Source organism: Aptenodytes forsteri, unplaced genomic scaffold (genome assembly GCF_000699145.1).
Source record: "Aptenodytes forsteri isolate BGI_AS27 unplaced genomic scaffold, ASM69914v1 Scaffold82, whole genome shotgun sequence".
Classification (NCBI taxonomy): Eukaryota; Metazoa; Chordata; class Aves; order Sphenisciformes; family Spheniscidae; genus Aptenodytes; species Aptenodytes forsteri.
The window spans coordinates 4,405,652-4,424,451 of record NW_008795490.1 but is presented as its reverse complement, the minus strand read 5'-3'; the positions used below and the strand labels follow the sequence as shown (position 1 = coordinate 4,424,451).

The 18,800-nt window shown below is 41.2% G+C and overlaps 1 protein-coding gene across 1 annotated transcript in view; it reads right to left on the bottom strand.

Moving 5' to 3' along the window:
• The window catches only part of TIAM2 (T-cell lymphoma invasion and metastasis 2), a 96,456-nt gene that overhangs the window by 9,665 nt on the left and 67,991 nt on the right, over window positions 1-18,800 (bottom strand). Inside the window, exons 15-20 of the mRNA XM_019472645.1 lie at window positions 6,290-6,469; window positions 4,693-4,761; window positions 4,189-4,314; window positions 2,756-2,864; window positions 1,998-2,177; window positions 471-589 (exon numbers count right to left, since the gene is read on the bottom strand). Of these exons, the coding sequence (XP_019328190.1) occupies window positions 471-589; window positions 1,998-2,177; window positions 2,756-2,864; window positions 4,189-4,314; window positions 4,693-4,761; window positions 6,290-6,469 (783 nt within the window). The remainder of the gene's footprint in view (window positions 1-470; window positions 590-1,997; window positions 2,178-2,755; window positions 2,865-4,188; window positions 4,315-4,692; window positions 4,762-6,289; window positions 6,470-18,800) is intronic.

The window sequence follows — 18,800 nt, the reverse complement described above, 5'->3', positions numbered from 1 at the left end:
TCCACACACTCCAGGAACCTCCTAGACTGGTTCCCCTCTGCTGTATTGTATTTCCAGCAGACATCTGGTAAGTTGAAGTCCCCCACGAGAACAAGGGCTAGCGATTGTGAGACTTCTCCAGCTGCCTATAGAACATTTCGTCTGCCTCTTCATCCTGGATGGGTGGTCTATAACAGACTCCCACCATGATCTCTGCCTTGTTGGCCTTCCCCCTGGTTCTTACCCATAAACACTCAACCCTATCATCACCATCATTAAGCTCTAGACAACAAAAACACTCCCTAACGTACAAGACTACCCCACCGCCTCTCCTTCCTTGCCTATCCCTTCTGAAGTCAAAATATTAAAGGAGAATGGAGGAAGCCCAGCACAAATAAGTTTCCAAAATTACCTCAGGAAGAGCTAAAACACCTAATGGCAAGCAGGATAATGCTTCAGGACTGAATAAAACATGTTGTTCCTTCTCTTACCTCCTTCTCTGTTCCACTTTGATCTGCAACCAGTTGGTCAAATACAGTGCCATAATCTTCATATATCTTCTGCATCTCGTTGATGTGACTTGCTACTTTTTCCATTGCCTTCAGCGCTTCTGTAAGGTTTAAAAATTTCATAGACAGCTATGTAATTCAATTGTATTTTCTAAACGTGGCATTTTTTATTGAATTCCACTTGAGGCAGGCAAAATGATGCAGTGTTGCCTAGGTTTGGTGATCAGAATTCTAGCTTTATTATCAGTGCTTTCTCATAGCAACAGTAAAAGATATGCTTCCTGGTCAGAATAAGTGAGAAATGCTCATCTAGTGTCTGAAGTGCCTGAAGAGGCTGCAATAAGCATTCCAGTGATGAGTCCCTAAATGCATGAATATTCCTATCAACATGACAGTAAACAAGGTTAGGTTTTGCATCTTGTGTATACAGGGCCACTAGGATCTCTAGAGTAATCTACACCCATACTAGAGTAAGTCATTTGATGAGCTTTAATAGAAACAAATTGCATTTGGCTCACCACAGAATGGAGAAAGAAATACAGTGCTAGGTTGTACAACTTCCTCACAGACTGTATCCATGAAATTAAATGCTGGTGGCCAGGTTTTGTTTAAATTTTGTTTTCTAAGCAAGAATGACACTAGATTGCATTACACTTTTGTGTTAATTCACAGAGGAATTGGAGAAAGGCGCTTAGTTTCTCCAGTCCTGCCAACTCTTAACGGTGCAGCCTTTTAGAAGTTTGGCATTCATCCTGACCTGCAAGTAAGTCACCCCCAGCTTGGTTGTAAGGGCAAAGGAACTGTATTTGAAGCTCCCTTTGAAGTCAGTAACAGCCTTGTGACTTTTTGCTGACAGTGTATTCTGCCTGAATCTATTTTGTTAAAATGACAATCAATCCATAAAACAAATCTCTAGACTTTCATCCATGAGGTGCTGACAGACCTGAACTGGAATTTGCCAGGGTGAAGTCCCAAGCATCTGAGCCTAGAAAAGCAGTCAACTCTAATATATATTAGACAGAGAAGTCTTTCTATGTGGGAAGACTGCAAAGCTGTGAGACAGATCTCTTCTACGCAAGCAAGAGTCACAGCCAAACCTCAAACAACTAAAATTTCCTTCTGTGGCACTGTTAAACTTTGACACATTTCAAGAACCGAGTAATAACCACAAGATGGAGCTTTGGTCAGTGTTTCCCAAGTGGGGGAAAAAAAAAGCAACACTATGACCTGACATGCTCCTGTGCAAGAACTGAGGAGAAAGACCCCAGTCCTATTTGCCATGGCAAATCCTGGGTGTATCTACTTCTCAAAGGGACTCGGACATACCAAGTAGGACTTTTTGCTAAAAGCATGAAAAAGCTACTGTTATTTTTAAGGAGACGGAGGGAATGCTCTCTAGGTTTTGACGAGTTCTGTGCTATCTACCAGAATGGCTACCTACATCTTCAGAAAGGGTGGGAAATAAAACTTAACTCATAGTCATTCCTGTAGAAGAAAGGAAGAAGTTACCTGTCAAATGATAGTGCTCCTCACTCTCATTATCTGTCAGAGACACCAGCTCTTTTAAAAGCAGAGGATATTTCAGCACTCTCTGAACAGGCTTTATGAGATACGACTCCAGCGTAGAAGAGTGTTGCTTTGTGGGATTTCGAGCATCCAGAAAGGCCTTAAAGGCACTATCTGTTTTGGCTACATGTAGATAAAAGAGTTAGTCAGTTGAACATGGAAGTCACAGAAGCTACAATAATTCGAATGCACAGAATTGCAACTTGTAACCAGCACCAAAAGCCTCACCCTTTTCAATAGATGGTTTACAAAGTAGTTTACACTATTCATTTCATAATCATTTCCTGCATTAAACAACATACATAAGGGCTAAGAGAGCAATTGTATCAAGGTGAGATTATTCCTCAATGTAATTTTTCCACTGCACTGCAGTGGATGGCAGAGGAAGTAATTCCTAACTTATTCTACCATTTGTTGCTGCTTTTTGGAGTATGAACTGGATCTTCAGACGGCACAAACTTGTGGAAGATGTTTCTGCAGCTATTCAGACTACTGCCTGGATGTTACAAAAGGAATCTTATCCCTTCAGTTCTATATCGTACTTCAGCAGAACCGCAGACCTTAGCTATTCCTATTGAATGATACCCAATTAGCCCTTGCTTTGTACCAATATTCTCTGCAAGTTGACAAGATTTGTTATGGTAGGTCACTGCAGTTTAAATTCATGCAAATGAATTACAATAATGAAGACAAGAAATTACCTCTCTCGAGAACTTTCTGAACTTTGATGTGGTTTGCACAAAAGCCACTGTACAGTTTAAAGTGGTCAGCGTAATACAGAAAGGAGCCTCCGAGGGAAAACAGCAATTTCTGAAATCCACACAATCAAAATATTAATTCATTACTAGAATCCTAAATAAATGTTCAGGCACATAACACAGAGGCTCAATGGTGTGATTATCTGATATCTTTCTATACATAACCTATATTTTTTATACATATATACACATAACACAGAGGCTCAATGGTGTGATTATCTGATATCTTTCTATACATAACCTATATTTTTTACATATATATACACATAACATGAATATACTACTAGTAGTAGCTCTGTGATGTTTCTCTATTTCTCTGGGTGTAGAGTTCAGCCTATTTAGGCAAAGTCTGCAATTTTCTGCCTGAGCAGGTAACACCACTGCAGCCATTCTGTCTTACTGTATCTTTCAGGCAGCACAGGAACAAAAACCAACAGACATGTAACAGGATATGTTGTGCTGGGAAAAACCATGAGCAATAGGAAGCAAGGCATAAAAGTGCCAAAGCCAGAAGGGACAGTGTAAAACAAACACAGAGGATTGCTTTCCAACTGTTTTCCTTCTTTCAGGCAGGTAGTAATTACAGGGCACCTCTGATGTTCTTGGATGAAGGGGAGGCTGGGAAGATGTGGGAGGGACTGACTCATGAGAGAGATGTTTTTAGGAAAATGCTTCCCAAAGCAAAGATAAGAAAGAGGAGTAGCGAGGGAGGAGGAGGAGGAGGAGGAGGAGGAGAAAAAGGAGAAAGAGGAGGAGGAGGAAAGCAGCCCTCTCCCCTCTTTTTAATCAATGTTTGCGCCACAAAAGGCAGCAAGTGTCCGGGAGACCTGCCAGCAGTCTCGCCCGGTCCTGCGCCAGTGACTCTGTCTTTGGGGAACTAACTTCCTCCAGTTGGGGCAGGTACCGAGTGATGCCACTGTGAGTGAAACAGCACAGCGAGGGCACAGTCTGCAGCCGTTTACACGTCGTGGGCCCTCTTCTTGGACCTCGCAACATGAGAAACTCATGTGGCATTTAGCAGGAAAAGCTCCCAGTCAGTAGAGGGTGAACTGGGCACAGTGGGGAGGAGCACAGGGCAGGGCAGAATTCAGCCCAGTGACAATAACCTTTCTACAAAGGAGTTCTGCATCATAAGCATCGCCAGTTTATAGCATACTCAGTCTACTCTGCATCTTCCATGTTACATCCTCTGCCGTGGGAAAGAGAAAGATAAACCAAGAAAAATAGCACTTATCTTTCACTGCTGAATACATGTCTGTAACCCAAAGTAAAGCTTCAAACATAAAAGCAATCACATGAAACTTAGAGTTCCTAAAGGCAGATTTTCACAAACATTTCCAGGCACATTGCAAGGTATCGAACAACCAAATATTTACCCGGAACTGGGATGGCGTTTCCAGTGTATTAAAATCTGAGGAAGAAGATATTCCATCTTCCAGGGTCTCCAAAAACACCTTCTGGAAATCCAGCATTTCTGGCAGACTGCCGAACAAGGACTCCATCTGTAAAAAACATCAGGCTAAGAAGTACAGCACTCCACGCACCTAACAGTGGTCTTGCGAAAACAGTCCACTAAGGCGATGTGACACACAAAGAGGTTGTAAAGGCCAGTAACATCTTCACTAATACTTTTCAAACGGGTTTTATAAAAAAATCCTTACAAAAAAGCAAAGATTTCTTAGCAGTTAAGTCAGAAGAACAATTACCCTTTAAAAAAAGAAGTGATGCACACACCAGCCATAAAGGCACTGACTGGTGTAATTCCTATTGTTATCTTCGTCGTTTGCTTTTTCTGTCATGCTCTCAGCAATTAAAAACCTAGGTGCCAAGGTCTTAACCCGTAAAAGAATGAAAAGCACATCTTTCAGTTATTCCCTCACCTCATCCTGGGTAAGGAAGGTTTCATTTTGAAGGGGCTCCAAGTATAACTCAAAGAGGCAGCTCAAGTCCTGCAAGAAAGAGAATTCGTTCACTTTTTATATAACAGTTTGAAATTGTTCTTTATGTGACAACTGTGGGATAGGGGTAATTTTCGGGAATGAACTAGAGATACAATTCCTTTTCTGTAACAGAATCACCTGCATGTTGTTAGCACTAAAGTGATTACTAAATTAGACGCAAACTGATTTCAGTGTAATGTTTTTGTTTCATCCTTAAGGCTTTACAGCTTGATTATAACAAATTACATTTTAGTATAGCATGAGGAGAAAACGTTACAGATGATGGCTTTCTAAAGGGTCCATGTATATGAACAGCATCAAATGTTTTAATCATGTACGTTGGATAAACCATATAAATAGCCACTCATTTCAACATCAGCAGTAATATTCAGAAGGACGCGTAACATTTTAAAATCCTATTAGTTACTAAAGCGTTCAGTTATGTTGTCAGGTGGGATGTGATCAAGGGCTTTTTCAGTCACTTATTGAAGCAACTGGTGCCACTTTTGAAGACTTACTATCCCACACCAAAGCATGACGGCAGGGCTGGGGCCCACTGCAGGGCTCTCCGACCCCGAGAAGAGAAATGGCAGAAATTCTTATGGAGAAGGAATAACGAGCATCTCCCTGAGAACGCCATAACGAGTATGTGCAACCTGCCAGGATTTTGCCTGGTGCAAAATGTCACACGTCAGTGACCTCCATGGTCATGCCTTTGTTCAAGCCATTCCTCTGTAAGAAACGTCAGCTGGACATACATGGGGGTCCGTGTTCTGTAAAGCTTCCTCAAGCTTTGCAGCATCTGGCTGTATTAGTGTATTGGTGGATGTACTAACAACAACAGCCTGAAAGTGTTTTCTATTCTTTTCCACATATGTTATTGCAGCAAGAACCGTTATCTGTAGGTATGTGTTTTGAGATCCAGTAAAGTAGATGATTCCTCCTTGCTGAAGGTCAATGAAATCAATGTTTTCATTGTTTCTTTTGACATGCAGTCACAAGAATTCGGGGTTTATAAAAAGAAGAGACATGCATCTAACAAATTATGGACTTATCAGTCAGAAGAGAAATAACATATGTGTGATGCTACAACCAACTGGAGTTGTGCCTTTTAGCTTCGCTGATTCAAAAATAATTATGCACTATTTTCCAAAATTAAACTTTTTTTTCTAATTTGTAGGAGACTATTCCATTCTTCTACCAGATTTATTTTCATCTTGAAAACTAGGAAAACATCCCCTGGAAAACCCCTGTGTTAACATATTGCAGGTATCTACTCCCCACAAATTACCACTCTCCAATATAAATACAAATTAACTAGAAATAAAGCTACTAGATCAAATGCTACAGCCTCTATTACAGGAGCAAGCCTGTTGAAAACAATAGGACCAATTAGACAAGTGGACTTTGTAGGTTATGGCCCTCGTAGAGGGCTGGTTATGTAAAGGCAAGCATGAAATACGTTAAGACTATCCACAAATCATGGTCAGCCTCAAAAACACGGCTGTAGCTAGCCAGATTTTTTTTTTTTTTTTACCTTGACATAAGATTTCTCAGTGTCCATAAGTTCTTGGATGACTTTCCTCAATCTATCTGCGTCAGAAAGGTGTCGAGCCAGTGGCCGTGGAGGTGGATCCTGGTTGTCCTTCTGTCCTTCCATACTGCTGGCTTGGACTTCTTGGAAGTTTCGGCACAACGCACTGATCTGTTCTGCGCTCTGTTAAATGAGAAGAAAGAGAGAAGCGCCCATGTTTTAGAATACAAGCTATACTACAATTATTTATAAATTCCTCAAATTTTGCTCTTGTTCCAAATTCGGGGGCCTGAGCATGCCATTGATTTTTGTCAAATATGTACCCTGATAGCTTTGAACAGCTTGAATTTATAGCAGATCCAGATCACAGCAGTAAAATGAAATGAAAATTTTCTAGTGATTTTCCAGTGCAAATTATTTTCAGTCTTCAGATACAAGCTCGTGGGATGCCAAAGATGAGAGAGCACTCAGATATATCATATACTTTGATTCTTATGACACTAGCATCACACTGTTTTCCATCTCTCTTATTTTGCAAAACTCATTGCATCAAAATAGAAAGAATTAGTAGATAAAGATCTTTTAAGCATCCAGAATAACTGTTTTATTTGTCATCTGCTACCTATATAGTGCTGTGTGTTTTTTTCAGACAATGAGACATGGAGCTAAGGGTTCGGATTCCAGTGTCCTGGGTTGTCAAAAGATATTTAGATGCTTCCTCTCCAAGGAGACAACTACGTATCGATATTTTTTGCTTTCAAAAACGGCAAATGGAAACCTAAATCTTTGAGATTCTTTAGAAGAATGATAAAGATGAAAAAAAACCAGAAAATTTTCAAGGAAGGTAGGAATTGGAGATGGAACAACAACAGTTAATCTTACAAGGCAAAGATGGAAGAGAAAGAGATTTTCCCGACACTATGAAATGGTTGTGTACTTTGCTCTTGCACGACCACCACTAATATGCAAGAGCAACTTTTGCAGGCAATAATCTTTAATGCTTAATTTGCAAATTATACCACTGTTCTCTTTCTTATATGACATTTTCCTGAAAGCTAGAATATCGCTACCATTACCCAATTCTACCTTAACAGCTGTCGGTATCCACCTCTTTATACTGCATGAAACAATTCTTCTTCAGTGCTTCTGACTTTCAGACACTGTATCTCTAAGATACTGGACAGTTGCATATGCTGTGCCATATATTATCTTCTATTTAGCGAATGCATTCAAATGAGGACTACATGAATGCTGCTTTATTTCAAGTGGAAGTCCTGTTTCAGTGATCTTGTTTCAGTGAAGAAATCAGGACGTGAGTGCATTTCAGAACTGTCTTAATCTGTACTAATTTATTCCACACGCTGTTTCAAGTGGTCCTTTTTGGATCTCCTGATTTACCACTGATTATCTGTGTAGCTAGGTTCACCAACATACTAGGTCATCAAATGCGCAAATGCAAAAGTTATTCTGAAACTGAACTGAGCTATACAAAGCCTTCTATAAGGCGGAGGCTAAATGCACTAGCAATATTAAGTCTCAATCATTCATGTGACAAAACATAGGTACATCCCTCACACCTATATGATGGAAATAGATGTTAAAATGTCAAATATTTGCCATGTAGTCCATATTACTCTGTAGCTTCCCAGCCCCCAGTTTTGAACAATGCCACCACTCTAAAAAAAATTAAGTTACTTTCCTCACTAATAAGTGCAACCATCTTCACAATCCTGTGTAATGACAGCTTGCAGGACTATGAAATTTAGATACATTTTGTATTTACAACATGTATTAGGACCTGACAAAACGCAACGTAAATTGAATGGTGTTTGTTGGAATTACAGCTGCACACTGATTGAATACATTCAAAAATCAGTCACTCTGTGCCACTGAAATTAATTAGTATTTTGGAAATAAATCACAATTTAGGAAATGGGGTGTGTATTTTAAAGCAACTTCTAAATAGCTGAATGCCAAAGTACTTGAGTTTTGTTTTCTTTGTTTCTTATGTCAGAAAGTTTTGTATTTGTATCAGAATGACTCAGATTTTACTCTCTAGGTGTGCACGGGCAGCTTGATTTACATCAACCTGATGCCTGATCAAGGACACTAGATCAAGGATATGAGACAGCCTATTGAAAGCAAGTCATAAACATAATCATCAGACACAGTTTTACAAGGAGGAGTTAGAAGTTCTCTATTCCTCCTCAACCACCTTTGCATGTAGGGTAGGCAGACATTGGAGAACATAACATGTTCTCCATCCTCTTCAGTTTTGGCACCAGAGCTGCATCTGCCACCAAGAACCACCGGATAAGAAAGCATATGGAAACAGATGACACTCCTCAACATAAATACTATTTGAGCACCTAAGCAACATAATTTTGGTGTCAGAAATTGTTCTGCATAACTGGCCTAAGCCCAAGGCACAGGATTACCTCTCAGCCATACTGCCAACAAGTAGTGATTTTTATAAACTTTAGTATGTTCCTGAACATGTAAGCGCTTTGCGTTTGCAAGTCTGGCATTAAAAATATTGCCCTTGTCCTGCAGTGCTGCTCATAAGCTCTTGTCCTTTCCTGTAGTCCTGCTGCTCTCTGTCCTTCCCTTTATGGGAGGCTTCCAGACCGTACAATATCCAGACCTCATTCTCACTCTTTGTACCCACTGTGGCATTTACATTTGGGGCAAAGCAAGCATGAAATGCTACTTGATCACAGGACAGAAGTATTTCATATTCACTCCTACACATTGCATGGACCATAGAAGACGCAGGAACCCATTTTGCCAGTGAAAGCACAAAGTGTACCTTAGGTTCTTGACCAAGAGCCCAGTATTCACGAGAAACTTCATAATAACAAATAAGTAGGGAGGAATAAAAACTATACTTGCTTCACATTTCTTCCCAAAACTCCCTTACCACCCAGGTCGGGATCTCCACCTTTTTTCCACACTGCTCTGGATGCTATTTTCTGCCTCCCACGCTAAACAAAGTCCTGCTTTTTATTATTTTTGCTGTTTAAAACAGATCTTTTCTAGAATGGCTCTAGTTACAACCCCTAAGAACATCTCTTTTATATCTTTTTTGTGTTGGCAGGAGAGGTCCAGCCTCTGCCCTGTTACTGATTGCAGCTGGGATCTCAAAGGCACCTGGGCATTCTAGATGTCAAAGCAGAGTTTGGCAGTCCAGTGCTCTTAAGCCAGGAAGTCTCAAGAGGAGACCCAAGTTGATACTACATACACCCACCGTAACCTTGAATTAAGGTGGGAATTAACCCTGAATTTGCTCTGACAATGACACTGCAACGGCTAACAGGCAGATTTGACTCTCAGATACATCTGGTAAACACCTCAAGCACACAGCTTCTTTTATTTGCACAAGGCCAAGACTGTCTGTACTTAGTAAATGGTAAAAAAAAAATATTTATGCCAACCTTTATAGTGTGCAGCTCATCAGAATAAAAACGTTTAAACTGGTGAAAAGAAAAGCCCAGACGACTGACTGTGGACAAAGCTACAAGGTAGCTGGGTGCAGAGAAAAGCTGAGGAGAGCATACAGTGGAAGCAACAAACTTTCTCCAAAATCCATCACTTGAGCTTATGTATGCCACTTTCAGCAACATTTATAGGAGATTGCAAGCAGCTTCAGCTTACCTTTGGCACTGAACAGCAGACAGATGAGGCTAAAAATCCAAAAATTTAGACTAACGGTGCTAGAGTTGGGAAAGACAACTGGAGCTTATGCAGGTTTTATAGAAAAAACAAATACTTGCATTCCAGGGAGAATGAAGTTAAGCAGCACTGTACTGTTTTACCGGCCATTTTCACAGGTTTTCCAACAAGGCTGTATAAACACTCCTACAGACCTAGCAGTCAGGGGAAGCAGCCTTCTGCCCCATACTCTCTTGGCTTCTAAGAAAACAGAAGCATGTGTAGAAGCAGCCTTGAGAAACTTTTTTTTCATCCCTGCATATTTGTGACTCGTAGTTAGGCCCTACATCCTCTTGCACGGAGTATTCCCTGTGAATGAGGATTGCTCACAGTAACCTTAGAAGGGACGGTTCCAGTCCACATAATCGTCAGCTTGACCCATAGGTGTCAACCACCACAGTGGTGCTCAGCTTGTCAGATGGAGATGAAGCCCGTCCCATTTTCAATCATACTTGTAATAAGAAATATTAGAGATTATTCCTCTAAAGTGAACAAAAGATACTCCTACAAGGAACCTCTTACAGATTCTCTTTGCTCCTTGCAGACAAGCATATCACCATCTGAGGCTGTGCTATCCCCACCAGAGTTAAAAATCTCCATAAAACTAATTGGTGAGAGAGCAGAAGACATTAATCAGCAGTGGTTAAGCATTAGCACAACAATTTCATGGCTACCCTGTGACTTTCTACTGAATGATACTGACTGAGCATAAACGCCACACAAGGTCAATTAGTGTTACGGTGTCTCTGCTCATTGCTGTTTATCTTACCCTCATTTATACACCTCAGGTACTCCGTTGGTCGGGGTTTGTATGAAAAAGTGAGGGAAAGGAGTATTTTGAGTAGGCTTAGAAAACTCTTCAGCCTAAGAAAGACGCCGGGGTGGGGGTGGGGGGTAAAACCGTGCATGTCCTTTGATGAGTTTTCAGATTCCTGTACCCTTCTGCAGGACACTGACCACATGGAGATCACCAATCCTTTGAATTCCTTATCCAAAGAGGAAGCATGCCCAGAAAACATCCTGCAGAAACAGATTAGTCTTGTACCCTCTAAAAATGAACAGCTAACATCTCGGCTCTGCCTGATGTATGTATTTCCAGGAAATAAGACTGAATGCACCAGTCAGCAGAAGAAATACAATTACGCAGGATTTTGAGAAATTAAGAACTGGCCAGAGAACTTTTTACATCCCTCGCTGTGAAAAAAGAAAAGCTTTTGGAGATGTCCATCACTTTTCCTTTGTGTTAGAAGATACTTCTCTCCAGAACGAAGGCAGCCCTAACAGCCATCTTTTTTTGTGGGTCCATCACTCTGCAGACTTCTCTGTCATCCTCGGACTGGGAGGTACTTTGTAACCAACTAAAGTAAAAGGCTAGAAAATCCCAGGTCTTAGCTTCCTTAAAGACCACTGAAAAAAGTTGCCATATGTTACACACCAGTACAGTATGTGCACTCCTCTAAATTGTTTATTAAGACTGAAAAATGTCAACAGAGTTCTACTGAAAACTGCCTTGTGAGATTTTCACCATAGGTATCTGGGCAAGACTGCTGCTCAGCTTCAGGCAACAGAAGCTAAAACAAAGTAGTAGGCTCAGTCATCGCTTTTCTTCTGGTCCTTCTCCTTTTTTTCCCCCAACTTCAAGGCCACTCAGAACATGAAACTGTTCCTGACTAACACTGCTGAAATTTTGGGGGTCTGTTTTGTTTAGCTATGTCTCTTGCATGTTTTTTAATTTAAATGTTTAAAACATTGCTAAAGGAAAGGTATTTTTTAAAAAGTGCCCACTCAGATCCTTCGTAGCAATAAGCCAAGCATAGTTAGTTATACTTTAAGGAGGGGGAAGCAACCCCTCTACGCCGCGTTTTGAAAAGTTGCCCTACCAGACACTACCAGACCAGACAACAGGGGAGCAGTTAAGAATAAACTTTTGTCTTTGAGTCAGAATTTCCCAATTGCAGGAAGATTTACATTACCAAGGTCATCCTGTTCTGGTAACGCAAGTAGGTATCACCAACCTCATTTAGAAATCACAAGTACGGTAAGAAGAGCGGTTGATGACCAACTAACTCTTTCCTGACAGCATAGGTTGAGGCCTGAAATAGGGCTGAACACATGGCTGTGTAAAACGCAACCCATCTGACACGGTGCCTGAGCTATTAATATGAATTGCAGGGTGGCAAATCTTCCCTGTCAGCTGCCACAGAGAGAGAGATGCTCATCTTTCTCCCTGGGTATAGAGGAAGAACCGCTGGTGACTTAGCTACTTGACTAAAACGCTAGTTATAGACCAAGTCACGCAGCAGGGATCTGGGCCCAAGAGCCTGCGTCGACCAGGTCCCAAGGACCAGCAGCTCCCACTGAGTTCATAGATGCTGTGCTCAGCATCTCTAAAACCAAAGTCATCTGACCTAACGCATACCAAAGTCACAGGCAAAACAGAAATCATTACCATCATGGAAGGTTAAATCCCGACCGTACTAAATGTAAAGACGAGAGCATCAGGCAAACAAAAAGAGAGGAACCCTTACAGCCCAGGTCACAAAAAGGAAACTCTGGTCAGGTAATACTAAAGCACACAATGCAAATTTTCCCAAACCCTGATCTTGTGAAAATACTGTCATTCTCTCCTTCCCCGTGTCCTTATCCTGATGTTGTCAATCTTTAATGCAGAAGGCTCAAGTATTTTTCTACCACCTGTGTAATATATTTACAGCCTTCTTATATTCCCCCAGCAGTACCTTGATTGTACATCTTGTTTCCTCCCTTCTTCCACAACCCTAAATTATTAGTTAAAAACCAGAGAAATAGTTAAAAAATTCATGCTGCAGTTATTTCCAAATTTCCCTGAAGAATCTTGTTTTAACATCCCACTTCTTGTCAAAATCTGGATCATGACTTAGTTCTTTCTCTGACAGACGCAAGAAGTAACTATTTGCTTGAGCCCAGCAGCAAACAGTGCATGCAACCAACCCACCCTTCCCTCCCCGCAAACTTCAAAAAAACCTAAACCTTTTCCCATGCAGCATATTGGTATAAACTCACCTACCAACTACATGTTACCAGAATCCATTATTTGATTATTAACGCCGGGGCAGTCACTATTTATCAAGCACAGACACCCTGGCATGCTCGTGCAGCCCTGTCACCTACCTTAGCCTAATTAAGCAGCAACCCCCCAGCTTAACCCAGGCCGCTGCAGGACTCACCACAGAAAACATCCTGTGCAGGGAGCCGTACGCTGCTGCTGCCTGCTGCTGGGTTTTGCGAGCCAACGCTAAACTCTTAGCTCTGGTTTTACTCCTCCTGAAGGCAGGCATTGTGGCTTGCGAATACAAACTTTCCCAAAGGAAAAGCCCCCTCGGAAGGAAGCCACGGACGTTGCGATCCCCACGAACACACCTTCTCTCTGAGCTCAGCTGCACAAGTTTCTCTTTTGTGCCGGTTAACAAAAATCGGAGACGCTGTCAATGTCCCAGTGTAACGGGGCTAAGCAGCATACGAGGCATGAACAGACCTGCCATGCCTCCCTTTATTACTACAAATGCAGGGAAAACGTGCCAGATGAGGAGATTTTTTTATAAATAGCTTCACGTAGTGAATGCAGGACAAAGTGCAGTTATGGCAAGGGAAGATGGCTTTTATCTCCCCAGAACTGTACCTGCCTCTGTGCCCGTGAAATCGACTGCATAAACAAAACATCAGGTGCTTTGAGAAAATTAGCCAAATACCTAAAAATATCTAGAGGGTGCTGACTGCCCTGAAGGTCAGCATGAATTATCAAAGGTACTGATGCTCTGTCAAGGGTATATGCCGCTAAATGGTGTGGCATACAAATGCTCTTACAATGATAAAATGAAAACCAGCAGCTCTCTGGGTGATATCTTTACATAATTGTGCTTGTCCTTTGTTTGAACTTTTTAGTTGTAATTACATCAATAAAAAGAATTTTAAACTGTGCTCAGTAATAAACTCAGGCTTGAAAGTAAAAGTCCCCATGTTGATATATTTACACAAAACCAATCAGGTCTACAGCTAGGTTAGTCTAAAAACAACGTAACTTTAAACAAAACATTATAGGACATGACACCACTGAGCTGAAGAGTTACAAGATTGACTAGCAATTCATTAATAAAAAGAGAACTATACTAGCGGCATAATAAAACCCAGTAACTCCCATGTTCCCTCTATCACAGCACTGTTAGAGTGCAATGTTGTTGAGCTATAAGGGTTCATTCAACACTGCCCTTGCCACCACATAACGCTCTCAGGCAAGCTCTTTTCTTGAACCCAAATGACACACCAAGCTTTGGTATCCATATCCTTGGTTATGAGCGTGCTGCTTCAGAGGTTTCAAGGATATTCACCTTCATACAAGCAAGGGAATAACACAGCCCTCTCCTTTAATTACTGCAATTAAACTTACATCCATCTCTTTCCAAATCATTAGCACAACTTGACAGCTCAGCATTTGCCAAACCGTGATGCTCAGTTGCTGAGCGGCCGCCTATCAGAGGAAGGACAATGCTGGATCCCTGAAACAACATGCTGCTGATAAGGCTCACAGAATGCATCACAGTCAGAGGAAGCTCTTGAGAGCTGATGGACTATGCCCTTTCTTTTGGAGACAGATATCGGATTCACTGGGTGAGAAGACTATGTAACAGAAAACTGAGGGAATGGTCTCGAAGGAGCAAGAGAGGTTTTGGCTGCTCCCTAACGTTTCATTTTTCAATGGATGCACAGCCTGGTTTAAAAATCCAATTACGTGGACTACTGTGTAGCACGTACAAGGCTACTTTTTTTATCCACCATTAGTGGTTGCCTCTGCAGTAGTCCACAGACTCTAGGGATCCACAGACCAAGTCTGAAACGAAAAAAAAAAATCACTGGTCTGTGGAAACTAAATGTTTACAGTACTGCATATGGCATTGAAAAAATAACGCAGGTCAGGTCACCAGATCCACGTTTATTAAGTGTATAACTATACTTTCTGGAAAGGTACTGTTTCTCCATTTTCTATTAGCATGAGTTGTGGCAATTTCAAGCTCTGTCTTTTCTAATAGATATGTGTTAAAACACAGCTCATCCACTGGGACCGGGAAAAAAAAGGCTGCTAAATATCAGGTCCAAGCAATATCATCCATCTTGATGAAAAACAATGACAGGCCTTTTTAATTCCATACTAGGAAGTCATTCTTCCCCAGATTTGCTAATTAAGCCTGAGTTATTAGCTAGCCATATGCCAGCTAAAAGATGTTACCAATTAACAGATTTTTTTTTTTAAACTTGTATTCATTAGAAAAAAAACAACGATGTTTTAGTAATACTTCCAACTCCTATTGAGGGACTTGGATAGATCAAAAAAGTGAAAAGCACAAACTAAAATAAACCAAATGAATGAAAGCATTTTCTTTAGCCTGTCTTCTTCTCTAGAAGCACGCAACAAACACTCAAGTCCTCTTCAGGTATATGTCTCCTACATAAAATTTACATGTAAAATAATCAATCGCCTTGAAATACTTTTAAGATGACTGGAAAAATGACATAGCCTTGTTGTTTGTTCCGGTGTGCTTTGAGTAAAACACATTCCCTTTACAGACATCTGGTTTTCATCTCTCCATTTTAGTGGCACCAGGCTTGATAGTTACCATAACAGTAACATCCTTCGTAATACAGGCTTCCCTCTATTGTCCAGATATGTCTAGGTGCGCTTATCTGCATCGAGTTTGTTTCCCATCCTGCTTTTGCCCTTAATGCGTGAAGGTAAAAGGCTAATTTTGCTCTTGTATGTACTCTGAATGAAAGGAAATGGCGGCTTGCCTCTGGGACAATTCTGAGCGCTTGTGGGCTACTTTAAAAATCAGCCTGGACCACCAGCGAAGCAGAAGCATAATTTGTATACACAACATGTATTTTGTGTGTGTGTGTGTGTGTGTATGTATATGTCTGTGTGTATATAATACACACACATATACACATAAAAATATACAATAGGTACATACATACCCTGGACTAAAGAGGAGCTCTGTGATATTAGTGGTCTCTAAGCATTACAAGCTCATGCTTAATTCAGCTGGTCTCCAGATCTCTACAGTGATCTAGAAAGGACTCCAGTTTTTACTTTTTATAAATGTGAGTGGATGATTTTTCTGAATATTTTTCTATCGCGCTTATTATACTAATAACATGGCTTTTAAATGCCTTCAAAATGTTTTTTCAAAGCATAATTGACCACAGTGAAGACATCTGCTTTAATTCCAGCACTAAAAAAAATTAGTTAACATTCCAGATGTTTAAAATGAATTCCTGTTTAATTTTTAATTTCAAGCATCTTAAATATTGTTTGTAACATTCTCACCCAAAGTGTTTTGTGCTGCATGCAAAAACTTTTCTCAAGTGCTGAATTAGAAACTATGGCAACCACCAAGCTATTATCTTTGCAGTTGCATTCATCTTTCACAATATATTTTTGCACTGTGCCTTTTTTAGAGGTACAGAAGGTGACCCTTATCTCTTCTTGTTAGTAGCAGGCATATTGCATGTCAAATGTTAAAAGATGCAATAATCCCCCTGTAAAGACAAATGCAGATCCCCTGAAATCCACACCAACCTCTCCCCTGGTTTCGGCGGGGTTTTGTTTAGGCACTACAGAAAGATTCTGCTGTCTCAGAAGGAAACAATCACCATGTGAGTGAAAGTCCATGTCTGCCCACAGTATGTTAACAAGTAGAGACAGAGGCACACCACAGTGCTATGGACAACAGGTAACAAAACATGAAAATCTGTTGGAACTTCCCTGTGTATCTGACTCAACCAACCCCTTACATTTTTAATCCTCCTCCCTCTTCCTTCCTTTCAGGTATCTTTTTGTTATCTCTGATTTTGCAGAATCTGCTGCAGGTAGCAGATTTTTTCAGTTTTGGCATCGTAGGTCTACCTTTGGCCTTAAAAAACCCCACCAAATAATCTACAGCTGGCAGAGAGGTTACCCAGTTCCCCGAGTCTGTCAGAAGTGTGATTAGATATCTCTGCCTTTGATTTCGAAGTGAAATGCTGCCGTCATATCCTGCACCGCAGGTGACTGGCGTTGCCTTTGGAGGCCCAGGGTGGTGGACTCCAAGGCAGCTTCCTGCCCTTCATCGGTGAAGTCACAAGCGCCTCCAGAGACACTGCTAACCATATCCTGTTGCAATGAACCAGGACTGTTGTCATACACATCCCTTTTCACCTGCAGGTAAGCCTCATGGATTTTTCCCAGAAGACTACAAAGAAAAGCTGTATTATAAGTCATCTCCCACCGGCTCCTTTCATTTGCAAGCATCAACACAACACAATTTCTTCTCCCCATCAAAACTATCCGCACATTTAACACCAACAGCTGTCACAGTACTTTTGAGAGGATGTTTCCTTCAGTCAGAGGAAAGACAACAAATACCACCTCTCCCCCAAACCCCAGCAACCCAATGTAATAGCACAAAACAGAGCAACACAAGTTCACACTTCTGCACGCAAGAACTGCACAGTCTCCCTTTGCTCTTCTTTCTTGCCGTTCTTGCGACTCCCCACCATTAACTATGCACACAGATCTTCATCCAGAGCTTGACCTAATGTCTGGTTGCAGGTTCACTCTGGATATAGCACCTTTCACACTTCAAGCTTTATGGTTTCTAGGCTCCTCACTACGTTAGCCAAGACAGGCAACTGTTGTATTTGAATTTTGGGCCATCCATAGGGTGGCTCTGCTGCATTTAAAGAACTGCAGGATCAAGGCAGCAAAGTGAAATCCAGGACTGGGGTCAGTAGCAAGCACTCACTGGTAGGTTTACAGCAAGCCTTCTGTAACCTAATCCATCAGTTTTGGTGCCTCCTCTAAAGGATGGAATAAAATACTGAAACCTAAGTTAATTAGCAAAACTTACAGACTTCTAACAGGCTACGATTTCACTTGTATCACTGATATCCTTCTCAAAAGGCAGGGGTCCGGCTGCAGCTCCACACTGCTGGAGCCAGCAACTCTGGTTAGGCTCACCACAGGCTGGGCTGTCTGCGAGGGAAGCACAATAAATTAGCAGAGCTCCCCACGGGCTTCTGTCACGCTTTCGGCACAGGACTGTCCCCTCCAGGCACAACTGAATCAAGGAAAACCACTGCTGAGGAACATGCTATTTTCCCATGTTAGCTCTTAGACTCCCTAAACGCATCTCACATCTGGAGGGAAATGACACTTGAATTGCAGAGGAGTATACATGATTTTGAGAGTACTACGTTGTTAATCCCTTTCCTATGAAGAACAGAAAAAAAAGGATGTTAATTGCAGACTACTCCCCAAGCTTTTGGATCTCATCAGCTGCTAAAGAGAAGTTCTCACGATTAAAACAAAGGAAAGATCCTTAGTGTCCTATGGATGCTGAGTAAACCTTCAGGCAGGCAGCTCTCCTGCAATTAATGACATGCTGTGCAAGTGGGAACTGCCTGGGCAATGCAAAATAGAGCTAATGAGAAGCTATCACCTCGAACATCATTTAACTGGAATTGCCTCCATGCAAGAAATAGGTTTGGGGCCATATGGGCATACCAGTAGTTTTTTCTTCCTTTTATTTTACTTTTCCCAGAGGGACCTCTGTTGAGCTTCTGGTCATTTCTGCTTTGCTTTCTTTCAGTGTAGCTCAACAACTGGTGTTTACTTGATTAGTAGTAACGTTTGCCTTCCAAGATTTTTGATTTTTACAGTCTTTGCTTAACAAAATTACTCACACACTTTTTTTTTTTTTTTTTTTTTTTATATTTCCCACAGTTTTTTTTC